Genomic DNA, 23,458 nt, shown 5'->3' on the forward strand with positions numbered 1-23,458 from the left:
TGAATTTCTTCTAAAGTGGAAACAAGAAGAAGACTAATAAATACTCTGAATTCTAAAAAAAAAAAGCCATGGCCCATGTAAGTTGGTGTTTTGTTCCTCATTGAAGTAGTCCTTTTTTTTTCCTTTATAGGTCCTATGCATATTTGCATTCTTTTTTTTTTTTTTTGCATATTTGCATTCTTTATCCTGATATTGTTACCTAACTGAATATCATACAACTTGCCAGTGAGTGGGTAAGTGATGCTGCCATGCATCCTCCTCCATATTTTCTTAAAGTTTTTTTTTAAATAGAATTGGTATTATTTCTTTCTTAATTGTCAGATAGTTTTTACCGGCAAAAAGCATCTGTGGTAGGCAGAATAATGACTCCCCTCCAAAAAAACTGTCTACATGCTAATCCTAGAACCTGTGAACATGTTACCTTATATGGCAAAGGAGACTTTGTAGAAATGATTGAATTAATGCTTTTAAGATGGGAAGATTCTCTTGGTTTATCTGAAGAGTCAGGGTTAAAAGAGGATGTAAGTATGGAATATGTATGCTTCTGTTTTAAAAAAATACATTACTGAACTTTGAAGATGGAGGAAGGGGGCCATAAGCCAAGGAATGTAAGTAACCTCTAGAAGCTAGAAAAGGCAAGGAAATTGAACTGGAGAGAGCTGCCAAACCTCTCTCCATAGTCCTGCCAAAACCTTGATTTAGTCTAGTAAAACCCTTGTTGGACTTCTGACCATCAGACAGTAAATGTGTTCTTTGAAGCTACTGCATTTGTGGTGATGTGCAGTAGCAGTAGAAAACTAATATACCATCTGAGTTTACAGTTTTCTTCATGGGGAGACTTTAATTTCTTTAATAGATAAATAGCTCTGGTATTTTATTTTTTCTTGAATTAGTTTAGTAATTTGTGCCTTTCAGGGAATTAACTTATTTCAACTTAGATGTCAAATTTTTTGGCATAAAGTTGTTTGTAATATTCCCTTATCATCATTTTAATGCCTGTCAGATCTATAGTAATGCACCCTTTTAAATTCCTGATATTGATAATTTATACCTTCTTTTCTTGATCAGTATATCAATTTTATTGTTCTTTCCAAAGAACCAGCTTTTAGTTTTAGTTTCTCCCTAGTTTGCCCTTGCTGTTCACTGATTACTGATCTTACTTATTCTTTCCTTCACTCTGTATATTCTAGATTTAATTTTATCTTATTTTTCTAGCTTAAAATTCTCTTCTTCCATCCATGAGTTGTTTAGAAGAGTGCTCTTTAACTTCCAAATATTGGGGGGGGGTGGCTTTTTTAGATCTTTCTGATAGTTCATTTTTAATTCTGTGGTGGTCAAGAGATGTACTCTGTCATTTCTGTCCTTTTAAGTTTATTGAGATTTGTCTTATGGCCTGAATTGTGGACAATTTGGTGAAGGTTCCATGTGCAGTTTAAAAAAAGGGGTATTATACTGTCTTTTGGTAGAGTGTTTATCAGTTTTGTCTGTAGTGGTGATCAACTCTTCTGTATCTTTACTGATTTTTGTTGTTGTTGTTGCTACTTGGTCTGTCAATTACTGAGAGAAGACTGTTGAAACCTCTAGATATAATTGTGGCTCTGTCTGTTACAGTTCTGTTAATTTTTGCTTTATAGTAATCTGAAGCTGTGTTATTAGGTACATGTTATATCCTCTTGACACATGGATTCCTTGATCATGAGATGTTCCTGATAATACAGTATTCTTGTCTTGAATTCTGTTCTCTTTAACATAAATACTTTAGCTTTTTTTTATTGTTTTTTTCATAGCATCTATTTTTTTCATCCCTATTAAAAAATTATTTATTTAGCTGCGTTGGGTCTCAGTTCAGCGCACAGAATCTTTGTTGCATCTTGTGGTATCTTTCGATGTGGTGCATGGACTCACTAGTTGTGGCACAAGGGCTCAGTGTTTGCCACAAAGAGGGGCTTAGTTGCTCACTGGCATGCTGAATCTTAGTTCCCCAGCCAGGGATCAAACCCACGTCCCCTGAACTGCAAGGCAGATTCTTTACCACTGGGCTACCAGGGAAGTCCCACCATCCTTTTATTTTAACCTATTTTATGTGTATCTCATATAGCAGCACATAGTTTGATTCTACTTTTACCCAGTCTGACAATTGCTGCCTTCAAGTATCTAGACAGGGGTTAGCAAATTGTGGCATACTGGCCAAATGCAGCTCACAGCCTTTTTTTGTATGGCCTTCAACCTGAGAATGGTTTTGCATTTCAGAAGGGTTATAAGTAAGTTAAGAAAAAAGAACGTCATGGGGGCTGTATGTGACACACAGATCTTGAACTCCTTATAGGGTAGATTGCTTATCTCTGCTTCACTTAGTTCTTCTTCTGGGGTTTTATCTTGTTCCTTCACTTGGAGGATATTTCTCTGTCACCTCATTTTCCTCAGTTTACTGTTTTTAATTTCTTTTTTCTGATAGGTTGGTTACCTTTTCCAACCTTGGAGAAGTGGTCTTGTAGGAGGTGTCCTCTGTGTTTCAGCAGTGCTCCCCACTCTGGTCACTAGAGCTATATGCTCTAGGTGTGCCCTGTATTTGGACTCTGTGGGTACTTCTGTTGTGGGAGGCTGACTACTGTGAGCAGTCTGGTAGGCGTGGCTGGCTTGTGGTCTGGTTGTCTAACAAGCCCTTTAAAATATCTATATCTATTTATTTATTTGGATGTGCTGGGTCTTAGTTGTGGACGTGGGATCCAGTTCCCTGACCAGGGGTTGAATGCCGGACCCCTGCACTGAGAGCGTGGAGTCTTAGCCACTGGACTGGACTATCAGGGAAATTCATGGCCCTGTCTTATGCAGAGGCTGATGGGCACTGGTTGGCAGAGCTGGATCATGAGACTGCTGGCAATGGGGCCTCAGAGGATCTCAGAACTAATGTTGGCCCACTGGCACGGTGAGGGGGCAGACCTAGGTTCTGAAGTAGGTAGTTGTGAGGCTAGGGTCCTAGATCTGGTGTCAGCATGCTGGTGGATGGGAGCAGTTCCTAACATGGTCCTGAAAGCTGCTATTGGCCTGCTGGTGAGTGGGCTATTGTATCAAGATCATGTTGAAAAAGACCAAATGAGGTGGGAGATATACTCTGTCCATCTTTGGAAAATATAGTCTGCACTGGATGTTTACTAAAAAATTTGCATTAAAAAATACTTAGTCATAATGGGGAAGAAAAATCTTCAGGTCCCTTTTCGGAAGATGGAGATTGTCATAAGTTATTATGGAAAAATTTAAAAACTTTCAACTATTTATCTTAGTTGGAAACCTCTCTTTATTTTCTTAATTTCTAGATGAGTGATTAACAGTTTTCCACCCTATGCAAGAGGATGTGTGTGCAGAAACTGAATTGTTTAAGAGTATGTGGGCATTCTTCTTCAGTCTCACTAAATTCATTTTCAACCCACACAAGCTTCCAGCCTGTATACTCACTGTATCATCCCTTTCCTGCATTGACTTCTTTAGCACTGCTTTTTCCTTTTGAAAAATGTTTCTTATAATTTGAAAAATAGTACTGTGATTTGCCATTTTAGGGGTTGGTGATGTTCAAAGATGTGGCTATAGACGTCTCTCAGGAGGAATGGGAATGCCTGAACCCTGCGCAGAGGAATTTGTACAAAGATGTGATGTTGGAGAACTATAGCAACCTGGTTTCACTGGGTAAAGTTATCGGTCTCTAATAATTCAGAATCTGTTTCTTGGCGTTTCTGCTTTCTGTACTATGAATTTTAGGGCTGCCTTTCAAATAACAAGATGAATTTTCACTTTGTGTAGAAGTGAGCACAGTTGGATGGAGTCACACCTTCATTTTCTCTGTCCTCATACTTTTCTCTGGCATTTCTTATGATTGACTTTCTTCCTTAAAAATTAAGGAGCAGAATTAAAATTCGATACCATTATAGCATAGCATGGTCAAAGAAACCAGGCTTTGTCTTTTGTTTCATTTGCAATGTACCAAACATGCTAATGTTCTAGCGCAGATAAAGCTGAACACATGGGTCCTGGGTGCAAAGCTCATTAACCTTCTCAATTAGTGTAATGGACCGAATCAAAATATATCACTTACATTTACATTCAAAGGAACACTATTCCATTTACTGTAAAGTCTGTACTCTCTTTTAAACAATTTGCATTTGGAAATTACATTCTAAGAACTTTACATTTACCATGGAAAAATATCTGAGAATAAGTATTTCCGAAACTCCTTTTTTTTCTCAAAGGAAAATAAGAAGAGAAAGCTTATATAATTTAAATAACATTTTACCTTAAACATTATTTGTTTCTTATGATCCTGAGTTTATCTGTATATGAGAATTGGACTCTTCTTTCTTCTCTAGACCTTATTAAGTATCTTCTTGTCCTATAGGCTTTTTAAAATAAATTCTGAAACACAACATTTGAATACTTTAATTTCAACCTCATCTCCATTTCTTTTCTTATAACCAGGACTTTCTATTTCTAAGCCAGCTGTGATCACTTCACTGGAGCAAGGGAAGGAGCCCTGGATGGTTATGAGGGAGATGACAAGAGAACGGTGCCCAGGTGAGTGAGCAGGAAGTTGTTGCAAGGAGTAGGCCAACTGGTCAGACTGTTGGGCTGGTAAAGTTATTTTAGACAGACTAATTAGGGAAAATCTGGTTTAAAAACTTATTACAATGTTATAGTAATCAAACAGTGTTGTACTGGCATAAAGACAGATATATAGATGAATGGAGTAGAAGAGAGTCTAGAAGTAAACGCTCAGATATATGACAAGATGACTTTAGATAAGAGTGCCAAGACCATTGTATGAGGCAAAAGACTGTACTCTTGGTTTTGGGGAAACGGAATACCCCACATGCAAAGGAATAAAATTGTATCCCTACCTTACACTATATACAAAAATTAACTCAAAATGGGTCAAACAAGTAAATCTAGGACCCAAAACTATAAACCACCTAGAAGAAAATACTGGGGGAAATGTTTCATAACTTTGGATTTGGCAGTAATTTCTAGGATATGACACCAAAGGACAGGCAGTCAGAAAAGACAAATTAAAAAGGTGTAATCAATAGAGTATTATTATTTTTTTTAATTCATGCAAGTTCTTTTTACTAGGAGATGAGAATACAATTTTTAAACATCCTAAGGATGGGTCTTCCCTGGTAGTTCAGTGACTAGGACTCCGCATTCCCAGTGCAGGGGGACAAGCTTCAATCCCTAGTCAGAGTGGGGCGGGGGGACTAGATCCCACATGCTGCAACTAAAAGGTCTCACCTGCTGCAACTAAGACCTGGCACAGCCAAATAAACAAATAGATAAAGAAATATTTTAAAAAATCATTTAGCTTTAAAAAATAAATAAATAAAAATAAATGTTATAAAGATATTTTCAATCTAGTAGTGGATCAAGAACATATGAATATATATTCTAATAGAATATTTAGGAAAACTTAAATTAATAAGAAATTGTGAAAAGTAAAGAAAATGACTACATTGAGGAGATAGAGATGGTAGAGGAATGATTGGAAAGGAATGATTGGTCCTAAGACCTTAGGAAAGTATAAGGTCATTCATGAGGTCATAAGGTTCATTCCACAAGACCAGGTTCATTCCACAAGTCAGAGGTCTTTGATGATGTCTGTAACTCACAGTACTCCAGAGCTATGAGAAGAGTTGTTTCTGTTATTTGAAGCCACCTAGTTTGTGGTACTTCGTTAGATCAGCTCTTGGAAATTAATACAGAGGGGGAACATGGAAAAGTAATATATATTCTCCTAAGTGTTTTGCTTTCATTTAGATGTTATTTTAATTATTTTTTTATACCTGGTGAGGCCTTTCCTTTTGCATAGGTGTGGTGATTTCTTTTTAAAAAATTTCATCTTGAAATATTGAATCAGCCTTACCTTGAGTATTCCACTTGATCATGATACATATTATTTTTTTATTCACTTTTGGTTTTGGTTGGTAAAATTTAATTGAAGATTTTTTCATGTAAGTTGATGGGAGATATTGGCCTGTAGTTTTTTTGTGTGTGCATGTATGTGTGCTGCCTTTGCCTAATTTTGGTGTAAGAATAATAGTGGCTTCACAAAGTAAGTTGACAAGTATTCCCCTTTCATCTTTTTCTGGAAGAAATTGTGTAAAACATTCTGTAAAGGTTTGGTAAAATTCTCCAGTGAAACCATTTGGATCTGGATTTATTTTTTAGCCTCTTTTAAATTATAAATTCAGTTTGTATTAATATAATAGTTATAGGACTTTGCTGGTGGCTCAGCTGGTAAAGAATCCACCTGCAATGTGAGAGATCTGGGTTCAATCCCTGGGTTGGGAAGATCACCTGGAGAAAGGAATGGCTTACCCACTCCAGTATTCTGGCCTGGAGAATTCCATGGACTATATATCCATGGATGGCAAAGAGTCAGACCCAGCTGGGTGACTTTCACTTTCTTTCTTTCTTTCACTTTAATAGGACTATTCAGATTTCCTGTTTCATCTTTGGTAGTTTTGCTAGTTTGTGATTTTCAAAGAATTGCTTCATTTCTTCTAAGTTGTCAAAGTCATGAGTGTAAGTTATATGTGGTATTCTTATTATCCGTATGATGGATTTTATATATATATATATAAATGTATATGTATATATAATATCCATGTATATAAAGGACATACATGTCCTTATAATCCTTCAAAAATTTTTTTCTTTGAGATTTTTTATTTCACTCTTGGATTGTTTAGAAACGTTATTTGGAGGTGTTTGGAGATTTTCTTGTCTTTCTTTTATGGTTTGATTTTATTCTGGTCTCATGTGAAAGTTAGAGGAGGCTGTCTACAAGAGTCTTCCCTCACTTCTGACATCAATTCTACTTTCAAGGGACTCCCTGGTGGTCCAGTGATTAAGAATCTGCTTTCCAATGCAGAGGGTGTGGGTTCAATCCCTGGTTGAGGAACTAGGATCCCACATGCCATGTGGTGTAGCCAAAAGACTTTTTTTTAAAAGTTGCACTTTCAAGGGTTCCCAAGACCACTGTAACATTTGATAAGTCACTAAAAGGATTCGTAGAATTCACTGAAAGTTATCATCCTCACAGTTAGTTTGTTATAGCAGGAGACAGATTAAAATTAGCTAAAGGAAGAAGTACACAGGGCAGAGCCTAGACCCAGAGTTCCAAGTGTGGAACTTCCCATTGTTCTCTCCCAGTGGAGTCATGGACAGTGCTAACTTTTGCCATCAGCTATGTGTAATAATATGCATTTGGGCTATATTGCCAAATAGAGAAACTCACCTGAGCCTTAGTGTCCAGAATTTTTACCACGGTTCCTTGTCGGTTACCCATGTGGCTGACCTTTAGTTTCTCGCCTCTTAGGAGGTAAAGCTGATAGCTTTAGTCTCCAGTCTTTTTGAAGGAAAGTTGATACCTCATGGCTGAAACCTTCCATCATAAATTTTATCATTAGATTTGTCTGGTGGCTTTGGCCCTCAGGTAAACAAAAGACACTTTTTGTAGAGGTCACCTCCCTGGAGAGGAAGACAAAAAAACCTTTCTTCAGGTAAGGTTAAATTATTTATTATATATCATAGAACATATTCTATATGACTTTGATTCTTTTAAGATTCAAGATTTGCTTCATGACCCAGAATATGGTCTGTCCTGGGGAATGTTCAATGTATGTTTGAAAACATTGTGTATTCTCCTGTTGTTGGGTAACGTGCCATGAATGATGATTACATCATATTTGTTAATGGTCTTGTTTGTTTCTTCCATATTCTTGCTGATTCTCTGTCCAGTAGTTCTATCAGTTGCTGAGATTAGGGTATTTGAGTCCCCAGCTATAATTGTGATTAGTGTATATCTCTCAGCTCTGTCAGTTTTTCCTTCATGTGTTTTGGAGCTCTGTTAGTAGGGCTTATTAATTTCTTTACTCTGAAATCTACTGTATCTGATACTAATACAGCATTTCTATTTTCTTTTGATTATTTACATGATACATATTTTTGAAATGAGTTTCTTGTAGTCACCATGTAACTGGGTCATGTTATTTATCCATTGTGTCAATCTCTGTCTTTTAATTGGTGATGTAGATCATGTACACTTAAAATAATTATTGATGTATTAGGCTTAAGTCTGCCCTTTTGTTATCTTCTGCTGGTTCCCCCTGTTTCTTGTTCTTGTTTCTTTTATCTTGCTTACCTGTCAGTTGGGCTTCCCTGATGCCTCAGTGGTAAAGAATCCACCTGCCAATGCAAGAGACACATGAGATCCTGGTTAGATCCCTGGGTCAGGAAGATCCCTGGAGAAGGAAATGACAACCACTTCAATATTCTTGCCTGGGAAATCCCATGGACAGAGGAGACTGGTGGGCTACAGTCCATGGGGTCGCAAAAGACTTGGACACAACTTAGAGACTAAAAAACAACCACCTATGAGTTACTCAAACATTTTTAGAGTTCTATTTTGATTTATAGTGTTTTTTTTAAGTATACTTTTTTTTTAATTTCAGTGTTTGTTCACACATGCACACACACACATTTATTTATTTAGCTTGCTGGCATTGAAATTTAACCATTTCAAGTGAAGTGTAGAAAGATTACATGCACTTAGGTCCTTTACTCTTTCCATTTTTTCTTTTGATTGTTTAAAGTATGTCTTCTACATAGATTGATCACTATGTAAGGTACTGTTAGAATTTCTGTTTCAATCATAAAATAAGGTAAAGAAACCTGTGGAGTGGGATAGTCTATTATGTTTACTTTTATTTTTTCCCATTCTTGTCTTTCTTTTCTGAAGGTCTCGCCTTCTTCTATTATTATTTTCTTTGTATTTGGAGGGCGATTTTCAGCTATTCTGTAAGGGCTACTTGTAATAACACGCTCTCTTAGTTTTCTTTTGTCTGAGAATGCCTTTATTTCTACTTCATTCCTCAAAGATAGTTTCACTGTGTGTAGAATTTGAGGTTGACAAGTTATTTTCTTTCAGCACTTAAAAAGTATTGTGCCATTTCCTGTTGCTCAACATGGTTTCAGATGACAAATCCAGTCTTTTGAATTGGTGTTCCTCACTATTTTAAAATATTTTTTTCTTTGTTTAGTTTTCAGAAATATGTGTTTTGGTTTGATTTCTATTTATCTATTTAGGAATTTTCTCAGTTTCTTGAATCTGTAGATTTGTGTTTTGTATGAAATTTGGGAAGTTTTCAACCATTATTTCTTTGAACACTTTTTCAGTCCCACAGTCTTTCTCTCCTTCTGGGACTTTGATGATATGAATGTTGGATCTTTTGCTATTGTCCCACAGGAAATGAGGCTCTTTTTAAAAAAGTCTTTTTATCTTTGTTGTTCAGGTTAATACAGTTTTTAATTTCACTGAATCTAGGGTCTCTGTCATCTCCACTCTACTCTTGAGACCATTCAGGGTGTCTCTTATAACAGTTATTATATTTTTCATTCCATTTACTTTGTATAATTAGTATCTTTTAAAATATTTTATTATCTTTTATTGAGGAATAGTTGACTTACTATGGAGAAGGAAATGGCAACCCACTCCAGTGTTCTTGCCTGGAGAATCCCAGGGATGGGGGAGCCTGGTGGGCTGCCATCTATGGGGTCGCACAGAGTTGGACATGACTGACACGACTTAGCAGTAGCAGCAGCAGTTGACTTACAACAGTAAATTCTTCTTTATGGCTAAAGAATATTTCATTGCTTATTACATCTTCTTTACCCATTCATCTGCTGATGGACACCTGGGTTGCTTCCATATCTTGGCTGTTGTGAACAATGCTGCTATGAACACTGGGGTGCATGTAGCTTTTGGAATTAGTGTGTGTGCATGTGTGTGTGTGTTTATTTTTAGATACATGCCCAGCAGTGGAATTGCTGGGTCATATGGTAGTTATGTGTTTAGTTTTCTAAGGAACCTCCACACTGTTTCCCCTAGTGGCTACACTAATTTGCATTCTCACCAACAGTGTACAAGGGTTCCCTTTTCTCCGCATCCCCGCCAACACTTGTTTCTTGGAGACTTTTTGATGACAGCAATTCTGACAGGTGTAAGGTGATACCTCATTATGGTTTTTATTTTCATTTCTCTGATAATTACAGATGTTGAGCATTTTTCTTGTGTCTGTTGACCATCTGTATTGCTTCTCTGGAAAAATTTTTTTTCATGTCTTTTGCACATTTTTAATCAAGTTGTTTGTTTTTTTGGTATTGAGTTATATGAGCTGCATGTTTTGGATATGTATCTTGGATATTACCCTATTGGTCATATCACTTGCAAATACTTTCTCCCATTCAATGGGTTAACTTTTCATTTTGTTGATGGTTTCATTTGCTGTGCAAAAGTTAAGTTTAATTAGGTCCCATTTGCTTATTTTTGCCTTTATTTCTTTTGCCTTTAGAGTCAGATCCAAAAATGTATTGCTTTGATTTATGCCAAAGAGTGTTCTGCCTGTTTTCTTCTAGTTTTATGGATTCAGGTCTTACCTTTAGGTCTTTAATCCATTTCCAGTTTATTTTTGTACATGGTATGATGGTATGATGAAATATTCTAACTCCATTGTTTTATGTGTTGCTGTCCAGTTTTCTGAGTACCACTTATTGAAGATACGGTCTTTTCTCCATTGTATATCCTTCCCTCCCTTGTCATAGATTAATTGATGATAGGTGTGTATGTGATTGAGATTTTAAATTATCTTTTTAAAATGAACCTTAGAATTCCCATTTTTCTGATATTTGCCTTGATTTCTCTAAAGAAGAGGAAGATCATAAAGACAGTGTGAGAGCAGAGTACTTTGTTTTCATGTTTCCCCTACCACCAGACTTTTCTTGTTGAAATTTCAATTTATGATTTTTCTTAAGTAATTGCCATTACCTGATCTTTCCACCTGGTTTTCACACTCATTTCATCTAATGGTATAAACGAGGAGGGGAACAAATACAATTGATTTCTGGTAGCATCTAACTTGGCTTGGAGATTAGTGGGGAATGTATATACTCCAGTAGCTAGTACCATTGAGTTTTCTGGGTCCTGTCATAATGTTTTCTAGAGAGAATGGAATATTCTGTTTAATCTGAGGGTCTTGTCTGTCTGAATTAGTTAAGAACCAATGCTGTAGAACCATCAATTCTGTGTGTTTCTCCCTGATTTCTATCCCCTTCTACATCCCCAGAGGTAATCATTATTTTATATTCTGTTATGTTTACTCTATTTAAAAACTAGTTTACCACATTTGTGTATGCCCTTATATACTATATTGTGTTTTGCTTGTTTCTTTTATAAAAATGATAATGAGTATGTGTCTTCTGTGATTTAGTTATTTTGTACCACGTGGTTTTACAAATTTTCCCAAATTACTTTATACCTGATTTCATTTTCACAGCTATATAATATTCCATTCCATATTTTTCTGGTTGTTAATTCAGTTCAGTTCAGTCACTCAGTTGTGTCTGATTCTTTGTGACCCCATGAATCGCAGCATGCCAGGCCTCCCTGTCCATCACCAACTCCCAGACTTCATTCAAACTCATGTCCATCGAGTCAGTGATGCCATCCAGCCATCTCATCCTCTGTCGTCCCCTTCTCCTCCTGCCCCCAATCCCTCCCAGCATCAGAGTCTTTTCCAATGAGTCAACTCTTCGCATGAGGTGACCAAAGTATTGGAGTTTCAGCTTTAGCCTCAGTCCTTACAATGAACACCCAGGACTGATCTCCTTTAGGATGCACTGGTTGGATCTCCTTGCAGTCCAAGGGACTCTCAAGAGTCTTCTCCAACACCACAGTGCAAAAGCATCAATTCTTCGGTGCTCAGCTTTTTTTACAGCCCAACTCTCACATCCATACATGACCACTGGAAAAACCATAGCTTTGACTACACGGACCTTTGTTGGCAAAGTAATGTTTCTGCTTTTCAATATGCTATCTAGGTTGGTCATAACTTTGCTTCCAAGGAGTAAGCATCTTTTAATTTCATGTCTGCAATCACCATCTGCAGTGATTTTGGAGCCCCCAAAACTAAAGTCTGACACTGTTTCCCCATCTATCTGCCATGAAGTGATGGGACCAGATGCCATGATCTTAGTTTTCTGAATGTTGAGCTTTAAGCCAACTTTTTCACTCTCCTCTTTCACCTTCATCAAGAGGCTTTTTAGTTACTCTTCACTTTCTGCCATAAGGGTGGTGTCATCTGCATATCTGAGGTTATTGATATTTCTCCCAGCAATCTTGATTCCTGCTTGTGCTTCTTCCAGCCCAGCGTTTCTCATGATGTACTCTGCATATAAGTTAAATAAACAGGGTGACAATATACAGCCTTGACGTACTCCTTTTCCTATTTGGAACCAGTCTGTTGTTCCATGTCCAGTTCTAACTGATGCTTCCTGACCTGCATACAGGTTTCTCAAGAGGCAGGTCAGGTGGTCTGGTATTCCCATCTCTTTCAGAATCTTCCACAGTTTATTGTGATCCACACAGTCAAAGGCTTTGGCATAAACAAAAAAGCAGAAATAGATGTTTTTTTGGAACTCTCTTGCTTTTTTGATGACTCAGCAGATGTTGGCAATTTGATCTCTGGTTCCTCTGCCTTTTCTAAAACCAGCTTGAACATCTGGAAGTTCACGATTCACGTATTGTTGAAGCCTGGCTTGGAGAATTTTGAGCATTACTTTACTAGCGTGTGAGATGAGTGCAATTGTGTGGTAGTTTGAGCATTCTTTGGCATTGCCTTTCTTTGGGATTGGAATGAAAACTGACCTTTTCCAGTCCTGTGGCCACTGCTGAGTTTTCCAAATTTGCTGGCATATTGAGTGCAGCACTTTCACGGCATCATCTTTCAAGATTTGGAATAGCTCAACTGGAATTCCATCACCTCCAGTAGCTTTGTTCCTAGTGATGCTTTCTAAGGCCCACTTGACTTCATATTCCAGGATGTGTGGCTCTAGGTGAGTGATCACATCGTCATGATTATCTGGGTCATGAAGATCTTTTTTGTACAGTTCTTCTGTGTATTCTTGCCACTTCTTAATATCTTCTGCTTCTGTTAGGTCCATACCATTTCTGTCCTTTATTGAGCCCATCTTTGCATGAAATGTTCCCTTGGTATCTCTTGAAGAGGTCTTGAAGAGACCTTGAAGAGGTCTCTAGTCTTTCCCATTCTGTTGTTTTCTTCTATTTCTTTGCATTGATCACTGAGGAAGGCTTTCTTATCTCTCCTTGCTATTCTTTGGAACTCGCATTCAGATGCTTATATCTTTCCTTTTCTCCTTTGCTTTTCACTTCTCTTCTTTTCACAGCTAATTGTAAGGCCTCCTCAGACAGCCATTTTGCTTTTTTGCATTTCTTTTCCATGGGGATGGTCTTGATCCCTGTCTCCTGTACAGTGTCACGAACCTCATTCCATAGCTCATCAGGCACTCTATCAGATCTAGTCCCTTAAATCTATTTCTCACTTCCACTGTATAATCATAAGGGATTTGATTTAGGTCATACCTGAATGATCTAGTGGTTTTCCCTCCTTTCTTCAATTTGTCTGAATTTGGCACTAAGGAGTTCATGATCTGAGCCACAGTCAGCTCCTGGTCTTGTTTTTGCTGAGTGTATAGAGCTTCTCCATCTTTGGCTGCAAAGAATATAATCAATCTCATTTTGGTGTTGACCATCTGGTGATGTCCATGTGTAGAGTCTTCTCTTGTGTTGTTGGAAGAGGGTGTTTGCTATGACCAGTGCATTCTCTTGGCAAAACTCTATTAGCCTTTGCCCTGCTTCATTCTGTACTTCAAGGCCAAATTTGCCTGTTACTCCAAGGTTTTCTTGACTTCCTACTTTTGCATTCCAGTCCCCTATAATGAAAAGGATATCTTTTTTGGGTGTTAGTTCTAAAAGGTCTTGTAGGTTTTCATAGAACTGTTCAACTTCAGCTTCCTCAGCATTACTGGTTGGGGCATAGGCTTGGATTACCGTGATATTGAATGGTTTGCCTTGGAAACGAACAGAGATCTGTCATTTTTGAGATTGCATTCAAGTACTGCATTTCGGACTCTTTTGTTGACCATGATGGCTACTCCATTTCTTCTAAGGGATTCCTGCCCACAGTAGTAGACATAATGGTCATCTGAGTTAAATTCACCCATTCCAGTCCATTATAGTTCGCTGATTCCTAGAATGTCGACATTCACTCTTGCCATCTCCTGTTTGACCACTTCCAGTTTGTCTTTATTTATGGACCTGAACCTATTCCAGGTTCCTATGCAGTATTGCTCTTTATAGCATTGGACCTTGCTTCTATCACCAGTCACATCCACAACTGGGTATTGTGTTTGCTTTGGCTCCATCCCTTCATTCTTTCTGGAGTTATTTCTCCACTGATCTCCAGTAGCATATTGGGAACCGACCGACCCGGGGAGTTCCTCTTTCAGTATCCTGTCATTTTGCCTTTTCATACTGTTCATGGGGTTCTCAAGGCAAGAATACTGAAGTGGTTTGCCATTCCCTTCTCCAGTGGACTACATTCTGTCAGACCTCTCCCCCTTGATCCGCCCGTCCTGGGTGGCCCCACACAGCATGGCTTAGTTTCGCTGAGTTAGACAAGACTGTGGTCAGTGTGATCAGATTGGCTAGTTTACTGTGATTATGGTTTCAGTGTGTCTGCCCTCTGATGCCCTCTTGCAACACCTACCATCTTACTTGGGTTTCTCTTACCTTGGACGTGGCGTATCTCTTCACGGCTGCTCCAGCAAAGCACAGCCGCTGCTCCTTACCCTGGACTAGGGGTATCTCCTCACAGCTGCCCCTCCTGACCTTGAACGTGGGCTTCCCAGGTTGTTAATTCCTGATCTTGAACATGGACTTCCCTGGTTGTTAATTAGATTGTTCATAATTTTTTGCTAGTATATACAGTGGTTGGAGAAGGCAGTGGCAACCCACTCCAGTACTCTTGCCTGGAGAATCCCATGGACGGAGGGGCCTGGTGGGCTGCAGTCCATGGGGTCACTAGGAGTCAGACACGACTGAGTGACTTCACTTTATTTTTTCACTTTCATGTACTGGAGAAGGAAATGGCAACCCACTCAGGTGTTCTTGCCCCCTCTATGGGGTCGCATAGAGTCGGACACGACTGAAGCGACTTAGCAGCAGCAGCAACAGCAGCATACAGTGGTACTATTAATATTCTTACACATCTCCTGAAGCACATAGTATGTTATTTACTAGAACTGGAATTGCCAGGTCATAAAACATATATATCTTCAACTCTGTATTATAACAAATTGTTTTTTTACGTGTTGGTACTAATTTACATTACCACTGGCAGTGTGTAATAATTTTGGGTCTTCAACATCTTAACAACATTTCAAATTCTTAGACATTTAAAATTTTAGTCTGATGAGAATAAAATGGTATCTCATATCTTAATTTGAGTTTCCTTGATTCTTGATGAGTTTGAGCATTCTTGCATATGACTTACTTAACACTGGTGTTTCTTCTGTGAAGTGTCTATTCAGATCTTTTGCCCATTTTTCTTGTAGGTTACCTTTTTTCTAGTTAGACTTGTATCTTTTGTGTCTTGTTTAAGAAATTTATGTTGTTGTTTGTTGCTGTTTAGTCATTAAATTGTGTCCAACTCTTTTGTGACCCCAAGGCTCCTCTGTCCATGGGATTTCACAGGCAACAATACTGGAGTGGGTTGCCATTTCCTTTTGTAGGGCATCTTCTCAACTCAAGGATTGAACCTGTGTCTCCTACATTGCAAGCAGATTGCTTATCATTGAGCCACCAGGGAATCCCTTTTTATGTATACATATATATTGTTTCGGAGAAGGCAGTGGCACCCCACTCTAGTATTTTTGCCTGGAAAATCCCATGGATGGAGGAGCCTGGTAGGCTGCAGTCCATGGGGTCGCTAGAGTCGGACACAACTGAGCGACTTCCCTTTCACTTTTCACTTTCATGCATTGGAGAAGGAAATGGCAACCCACTCCAGTGTTCTTGCCTGGAGAATCCCAGGGACGGGGGAGCCTGGTGGGCTGCCATCTATGGGGTTGAACAGAGTCGGACATGACTGAAGCGACTTAGCAGCAACAGCAGCAGCAGCATATATTGTTTTTCATCACAAGCCTTACAGTTTTTCCATTTAGAGTTTATGTATTTATAGTGCATGGTAGGGATCCAAGTTAATTTTTTTCCCTAGCTATAGCTATTTTTTCTAATATGATTCAGTAATTCTTTTCTCACTGATCTGCAATGCTTCCTGTGTGGATTTGTGGATCAACATGAATGAACCTTGAGGATATTATGCTAAGTTACATAAGCCAGTCACATATAGAAAAAAAAAAAAAAAAAACAACAGCAAATACTATAGGCCTCTAGTGATATAAGGTATCTAGTAAAATCCATAGAAATAGAAAGTAGACTGGTGCTTGCCAGAAACTGGAAGAGGGAAGAATGGGCAGTTATTAATGGGTACAGAGTTTCAGTTCTGCAAGGTGAAAAAGTTCTGGGGATTGGTTGTATAACACTGTGCACATATTTAACACTACTACACTATACACTTAAAAGTAGTAAGATGGTAAATTTTATGTAGTGTGTATTTTATCACAATTTAAAAAATATTTTTAGAGGTAGTGGTAAAATTTAAGAGTTAGCAGTATATGATTGGTATTTAAGCCAGATTGTTATTAAGGGAAAGGGTGTAGATTAAAGGCTGACCAGAGCCTGATTTCTGGGATATTCCAACATTTAGAGGTCAGAAAGTGGAAAAGAATGCATTAAGGTGAACTGAATATAAGTAGAGATGTAGGAGGGTAACCAGGAGAATATGGTATAAAGGGAGCAACTGGATTGATCAGTTGTGTCAAATGCTAGTAATGAGTCAAATAGAGTGATGACTGGCATTTGAGCACTGATTTTGGTAATTTTGTTAGTGACTTTAGCTAGGAATGTTTCAACAGAGTTATGAGAGTTGATATATTTCTTGGAGTGGATTACAGAGAAAATGACTAACATACAAAGTCACTTGATCTAAGACAGAATCAGGGAAAGGACGGTCTTTTCAATGAAGGGAGCTGATATCTATTGAAAAATAGGAATCTTGATTTCTGCCTCATACTAGGTGGATTATAGATCTAAATATAAAAAAACTTCTAGAAGATGATATGAGTGTATTTTATGACCTTGGAATCAGACTGTTTTAGAATTAACAATTTCTGTTTATCAAAACATTGTATTAAGAGAGCAAAGGGGCCAGCCTCAGAATGGGACAAGATACTTGCATTATGTAGTTGGTTATATATATAGTTGCATTATGTAGTTGGATATATATATCCAGAATATATTAAGGACTCCCTATAACTCAAAAAGACAATTAAACCCTAAAACTACCCAAATGTCCCTCGACTGAAGAATGGAGAAACAAAATATGGTTTATCTGTACAGTGAAATATAACTCAGTCATAAATGAAGTACTGATACATGCTACAACATCATTGAACCCTGAGAACATAGTAAGTGAGAACAGACGCAAAAGGTCCATATTGTATAATTACATGTTTATGAAATTTCTTGACAAATTCATAGAGACATAAAGCAGATTGGTGGTTTCCAGGGCATGGGGGTGAAGAGGAGAACAGAACATGACTGTGGATGTGAGGTTTCTTTTTGGCGTGATGAAAATAATCTGGAATTAGAGATCTGATGGTTGCAGAACATTGGGAGTGTACTGTAAGTTACTGAGTTATACACTTCAAAGTGGTTAAAATGATGGATTTTATATGTACTTACTCCTAAATTAATAAAAATGAATGAAGTACTTGGATAGGTAATTTATTAAAGAAGATATCCAATTGTCCAATAAATATATGGCAAAGTGTTCAATCTTGTTTGTCATCAGGGAAATTAAAAATTAAACCACATTGCAGTATCACAACACATCTACCAGGACGCTTAGATATAAGAAGATTGGCAGTAACAAGTGTTGGTGAGGATATGAGGAACAGGAACTCTTTCAGTGTTTAATGGAATTGTAAATTAGAAAACTGTTGCATAACGTCAAATGGAGCTGAACAAATGCATATCCTCTGATGTGATAATTTAACACCTAACAGAAAGGAGTCCTATTTCCACCAAAAGAAATGTGCATGAATGTTCATATCAGTACTAATCATAATAGCCAGAAACTGGAAACAATGCAAATGACCACCATTAGGAAAATGGAAAAATAAATTGTTAGAATTGAATGCTTTATGTATCTGTTGGCCTCCAACTTTCTTTTCTGAAACAACCTCTGAAAAGCTCTAAGATAAGAAAGAATTTGTAATATCCTAGTTGTTACAAGAGACTAATGGTGTTATGACACAATGAAGAAAACAGAAATAGACTCAAAACGTGATTTTAAAGCTAATCAGAGGCCTTATGTGAGACTCATGATAAAGAATTGGAGTTTTAAAATTTCAATTTAATGAGAGGCTCTATTAGTTTGGATATAGGTTTGGCTGTATGTGACAGAGACCCAAAAATAATTGTAGCTTAGACTGTATAGTGGACTAATTTTCTCTTGGATTAAAGCCCAGGGTAGAGTGCCGACTATGCTCTGCAGAACCATCATGTGACAGACATGACATCAAATGCACATTGCAGCTGGCTTTGGTGAGGAAGCAAGAAAATAACAGATATAGGGGGTGGGCCAGCCTACTCTTAAGAAAGTTCTCAGAAGGTACTGTATAATACTGCATTTCTTTAGGCAGAATCCAGTTGCATGGCATATTCTGCTGCAGAGTGCTGGGACAGGCAATGTTTATATTGGGCGGCCTGTTCTCAACTAAAACCCATGGGTTCAGTCAGTGTATAAAAGGGAAATAATAGATATTTGAAAATAACTAGCAGATATCACAAAATACTTTGGCCTGGTGGAGTGTTAAAACATACAGACTCTTAGAGATTCTGATTCAGGTGATCTAGAATGTTTTGTAAACATCCATAATTGCAACAAAATCCCATGGTGATTCTCAAGTGGATCAAAATATGAGAACCACTGACCTGTTAATGAACTCTCTCACGTTTCTCTCATGAGCTTTCATTTCTTTTCATTCACCTTACCCTTTTCATTGTTACATCATGGTATTTAAGAGCCCCTTAAGCCTTTCATTTCTTATGTGAATTATTTCCAATTATCTCTCTTTTCTGCCTTCTCTGATAGCTCAGTTGGTAAAGAATCTGCCTGCAATGCAGGAGACCCTGGTTTGATTCCTGGGTCGGGAAGATCCCCTATAGAAGGGATAGGCTACCTACTCCAGTATTCTTGGGCTTCCCTGGTGGCTCAGCTGGTAAAGAATCCACGTGCAATGTGGGAGACCTGGGTTTGATCCCTGGGTTGGGAAGATCCTCTGGAGAAGGGAAAGGGTACCCACTCCAGTATTCTGGCCTGGAGAATTCCATGGACTGTATAGTCCATGGGGTTGCAAAGAGTTGGACATGACTGAGAGACTTTCACTTTAACTCTTTTCTATCAGAGATATTTCATTTCTCTTGTATCACAAAACTAGCAATTAAAATGTGCTTCTTTATCTTTCAGATTTGGTGTCCCAGTGTGAGCCCAAGAAGTTATCTCCAAAAAGAAACATTTATGAGACAGAATCATCCCAGTGGGCTATCATGGACCCATTTAAAAACCATAGTCCTGAGAAATCCATTTTCAGAGACATTCAGGCATGCAAAAATCAGTTTGAGAGACAACAGGGAAAACAGGAGGGCTATTTCAGGCAATTTGTTATCAACCATGAACACATGCCCATTTTTAGCCAACATATTTTGTTCACTCAGGAATTTTATAATAGACAGAAAATCTTTGAATGTAAAGAATGCAGGAAAAACTTCAGTTACCATTTATTCTGTAGTTATCACAAAGCTCATTCTAAAGAAAAACTTTCTGACTGTAAGGAATGTGCAGAAACTGTTGATACATCATACCTTACTAAACAGAGAATTCAAAATAGTAACAAGTACAATGAGTGTAAAGAATGTTGGAAGGCCCTTATTTATTATTCACAATGTAAACAACATTTGAGAATTCATAATGGTGAAAAATGTAAAGAATGTGGCAAGGTCTTTAATTATGGCTCAGAACTTATTCTACATCAGAGAATTCACACTGGTGAGAAACCCGATGGATGTAAGGAATGTGAGAAGTCCTTTATGCAGCTGTCACAACTTATTCAACATCAGAGACTTCACACTGGTGAAAAACCCTATGAATGTAAACAATGTGGGAAGGCTTTTATTTGTGGCTTTCAACTTACTGAACATCTGCCACTCCGTACTGATAAGAAACTCTTTGAATGTAAAGAATGTGAAATGACTTTTAGGCATCGCTCTCCCATTACCATACATCAGAGACTTCATACTCACAAGAAACCTTATGAGTGTCAAGAATGTGGGAAAACCTTTAATTATGGTTCAGAACTTATTCTACACCAGAGAATTCACACTGGTGAGAAACCCTATGAATGTAAGGAATGTGGGAAGGCATTTAGGCAACGATCACAGCTTACTCAACATCAAAGACTTCACACTGGTGAAAAACCCTATGAATGTAAGCAGTGTGGGAAAGCTTTTATTCGTGGCTTTCAACTTACTGAACATCTGAGACTCCATACTGGTGAAAAACCCTATGAATGTAAAGAATGTGGGAAGACTTTCAGGCATCGATCACACCTTACAATACATCAGAGAATTCATACTGGTGAGAAACCCTATGAATGTAAAGAATGTGGAAAGGCCTTTAGCTATCATTCAAGCTTCTCTCACCATCAGAAAATTCATTCTGGCAAAAAACCTTATGAATGTAGTGAATGTGGGAAGGCCTTTTGTGACGGCTTGCAACTTACTCTACATCAGAGGATTCATACTGGTGAGAAACCCTATGAATGTAAAGAATGTGGAAAGACTTTTAGACAGTGCTCACACCTCAGAAGACATCAGAGAATTCACACTGGTGAGAAACCTCATGAATGTGTGATATGTGGTAAAGCTTTTAGACTGCATTCACACCTTATTCAACATCAGAGAATTCATACTGGTGAGAAGCCCTTTGAATGTAAGGAATGTGGAAAGGCCTTTAGCTATCATTCAAGCTTCTCACACCATCAAAGAATTCATTCTGGGAAGAAACCATATGAATGTGGGAAGGCCATTAATCGTGGCTTACAATTTAACCTACATCAGACACTTCATACTGTTGAAACACCAGTACGTTTTCTTCTCCCCACATCTTAGTGTAGCATCAGAAAATTCTTTTTGGAGATATACATTTCCTTTTTTTCTTCAAGGAAAATGTTGGTAAAATACTGGGGTTCATTAGTATTGATTTATTTTAGTAATCTTGAACTCTTTTTTTAAGTGGGAAAATGAAGAAGTTATTAAAAGGAAAAAAACGCTCTGGTTTCAATGCTGTTTCTGAGTTATTGTAATTATCAGTATTGGAAGTAAATTTTATAAAACTGTTTTCTCTGAAACCAGTGAAGTGGGAAAGAAATAAAATGAAAACAGTTTCTTCCTCTCCTACAAATCCCTGAGAAAACCTGTATGTGTGTGTGGCTTCTTTTTTCATGATCAAACATATCTGCACATTGCATGTGTTTTGCATGTGTGCAAAAATTTTTACCCATTATAGTGACATATTTCATAACATTTGCCTTTTTCATTAAATAATCATGGACATTTTCCCAGGTCAATACATACAGATCTGACTCATTCTTTTTAAAGTTTCAGAATATTTCTAGTATGGGATGTAGGCCAGTATTTTGAACCATCTCCTACTGTAGACATTTGTTTCTACTTTTTCACCAGAAATGATGGTGTAATAAACATTCTTACATTGTCATATTTCTATTGGTAAATTCCCAATCATGAGAGTGTGTGTATGTTTTGATATATTAATTTTGTAGTTAAAAATATTAGGAAATAAAAGCAATATTTTATAAAATTCAAAAATTATCCAAAATAGGGCTTCCCTGGTGGCTCAGTGGTAAAGAATCTGCCTACTAATGCAGGACACATGGGTTTGATTCCTAATCTGGGAAGATCCCACATGCTGCAGAGCAACAAAGCCCTTCCGCCACAGTTACTGAGCCTGTGCTCTAGAGCCTGGGATCTGCAACTATTGAGCCCATGTGCTGAAACTACTGAAGCCTGTAAGCCTGCTGCAACAAGAGAAGCCACTACTCACTTCAACTAGTAAAGCCCACTTGCAACAATGAAAACCCAGGGCAACCAATAACAAATAAATTTTAAAAAATATTCAGGGCATCCCTGGTACTCATGGTTAAGAATCTGCCTGCCAATGTAGGAGACACAGATTCGATCCCTGATCAGGGAAGATCCCACATGCCACGCAGCAAATAAGCCCATATTCCGTAACTATTGAGCCTGTGCCCTAGAGCCCGGGAGGCACAACTACTGAAGCCCACTTTGCCTAGAACCCGTGCTCTGCAACGAGAGGCCACCACAGTGTGAAGCCCACACATCGAACCTAGAGAGTAGCCCCTGCTCTCTGTAACTAGGGGAAAGCCCACACAGAAACAAAGACCAAGTATAGACAAAAATAAACTATTTTTTAATTACCCAAAATAATTGAAAATAAATCTCTCCTAATGAGTCCTATAGTCATCTGCTTTTGTAACTATAGCTGTCACTTCTATTCTTCCAGGAATTAAATTTTAAAAATTATTTGGACAAAACTGGATTAATCATAATCTATGATTCATGACATTCTCATCAGTCCACATTTAGCCTACTTTTAAATTTTAATACGTTAGAGAGTTTTATAAGCATTGAGGGATCTATTCACTGGGGAAGGCCTGGAGCCTAGGTCCATGGGCACCAGACTGGTACCTGGTTCTGTAGGGCCAGTATGGTGCTGGGTTGGGCAGCCTGAGCTTGGTGTTTGGGTTTACAGGGGCAGGACTGAGTTCTGAATCATATTGGTTTACACTGGGGAAGGCTGGTGCTTGGGTCTGTGACAAGGATGGGTTCTCACTGCACTTTCCTTCCCTTCCCTCCATGCAGAGGGTGCATCACTTCATGCTTCACTGCACAGGCTTGAGGAACAAGTAACACAGGTAGTGTGAAATTGTCCTTATTATCCTCTTCAATCTATCTTTCATTTCTGTGCTCCACCCAAGTATTGTAATTTCATGAGGATGGTTGTTCAAATTTCTATGAGACAAGTGCTATTCCATAATCTTAGGATGTTACTACTACAATTCACTATTTTTGATATGTACACACTTCTATGATTTTTCACATGTATTTTTATGACCACAAACAGTATGCAAAACAATTACAACATCTCAAGGAATTCCCTCATGCATCCCCTTTCTATTCAGACACCCCTAATCCCTGGCAAGCACTGATATATTCTGGATATTTATATTTTTACATTTTCCATAATGTATAAATGAAACCATAAAGTATGTG

The 23,458-nt window shown here is 37.9% G+C and overlaps 1 protein-coding gene across 1 annotated transcript; it reads left to right on the top strand.

Annotated features, from left to right (window-relative positions):
- Nucleotides 1–180: 180 nt before the first annotated feature.
- Nucleotides 181–22,636, top strand: ZNF461 (zinc finger protein 461). Its single transcript, XM_070772025.1, has 4 exons — nt 181–3,380; nt 3,555–3,681; nt 4,468–4,563; nt 19,557–22,636. Exons 1-4 carry the CDS (start codon nt 3,351–3,353, stop codon nt 21,254–21,256), a joined length of 1,953 nt encoding a protein of 650 aa, XP_070628126.1. The 5' UTR covers nt 181–3,350; the 3' UTR covers nt 21,257–22,636.
- Nucleotides 22,637–23,458: the final 822 nt, after the last annotated feature.

Source organism: Bos indicus, chromosome 18 (assembly GCF_029378745.1).
Source record: "Bos indicus isolate NIAB-ARS_2022 breed Sahiwal x Tharparkar chromosome 18, NIAB-ARS_B.indTharparkar_mat_pri_1.0, whole genome shotgun sequence".
In the NCBI taxonomy this organism is placed as follows: Eukaryota; Metazoa; Chordata; class Mammalia; order Artiodactyla; family Bovidae; genus Bos; species Bos indicus.

Coding starts and splice junctions, on each gene's coding strand:
- ZNF461 (XM_070772025.1), top strand. CDS start 3,351: ATGTGTGTGCAGAAACTGAATTGTTTAAGA. Junction 3,381..3,554: donor AGAAACTGAATTGTTTAAGA/GTATGTGGGCAT, acceptor TTGCCATTTTAG/GGGTTGGTGATGTTCAAAGA. Junction 4,564..19,556: donor GACAAGAGAACGGTGCCCAG/GTGAGTGAGCAG, acceptor TTTATCTTTCAG/ATTTGGTGTCCCAGTGTGAG.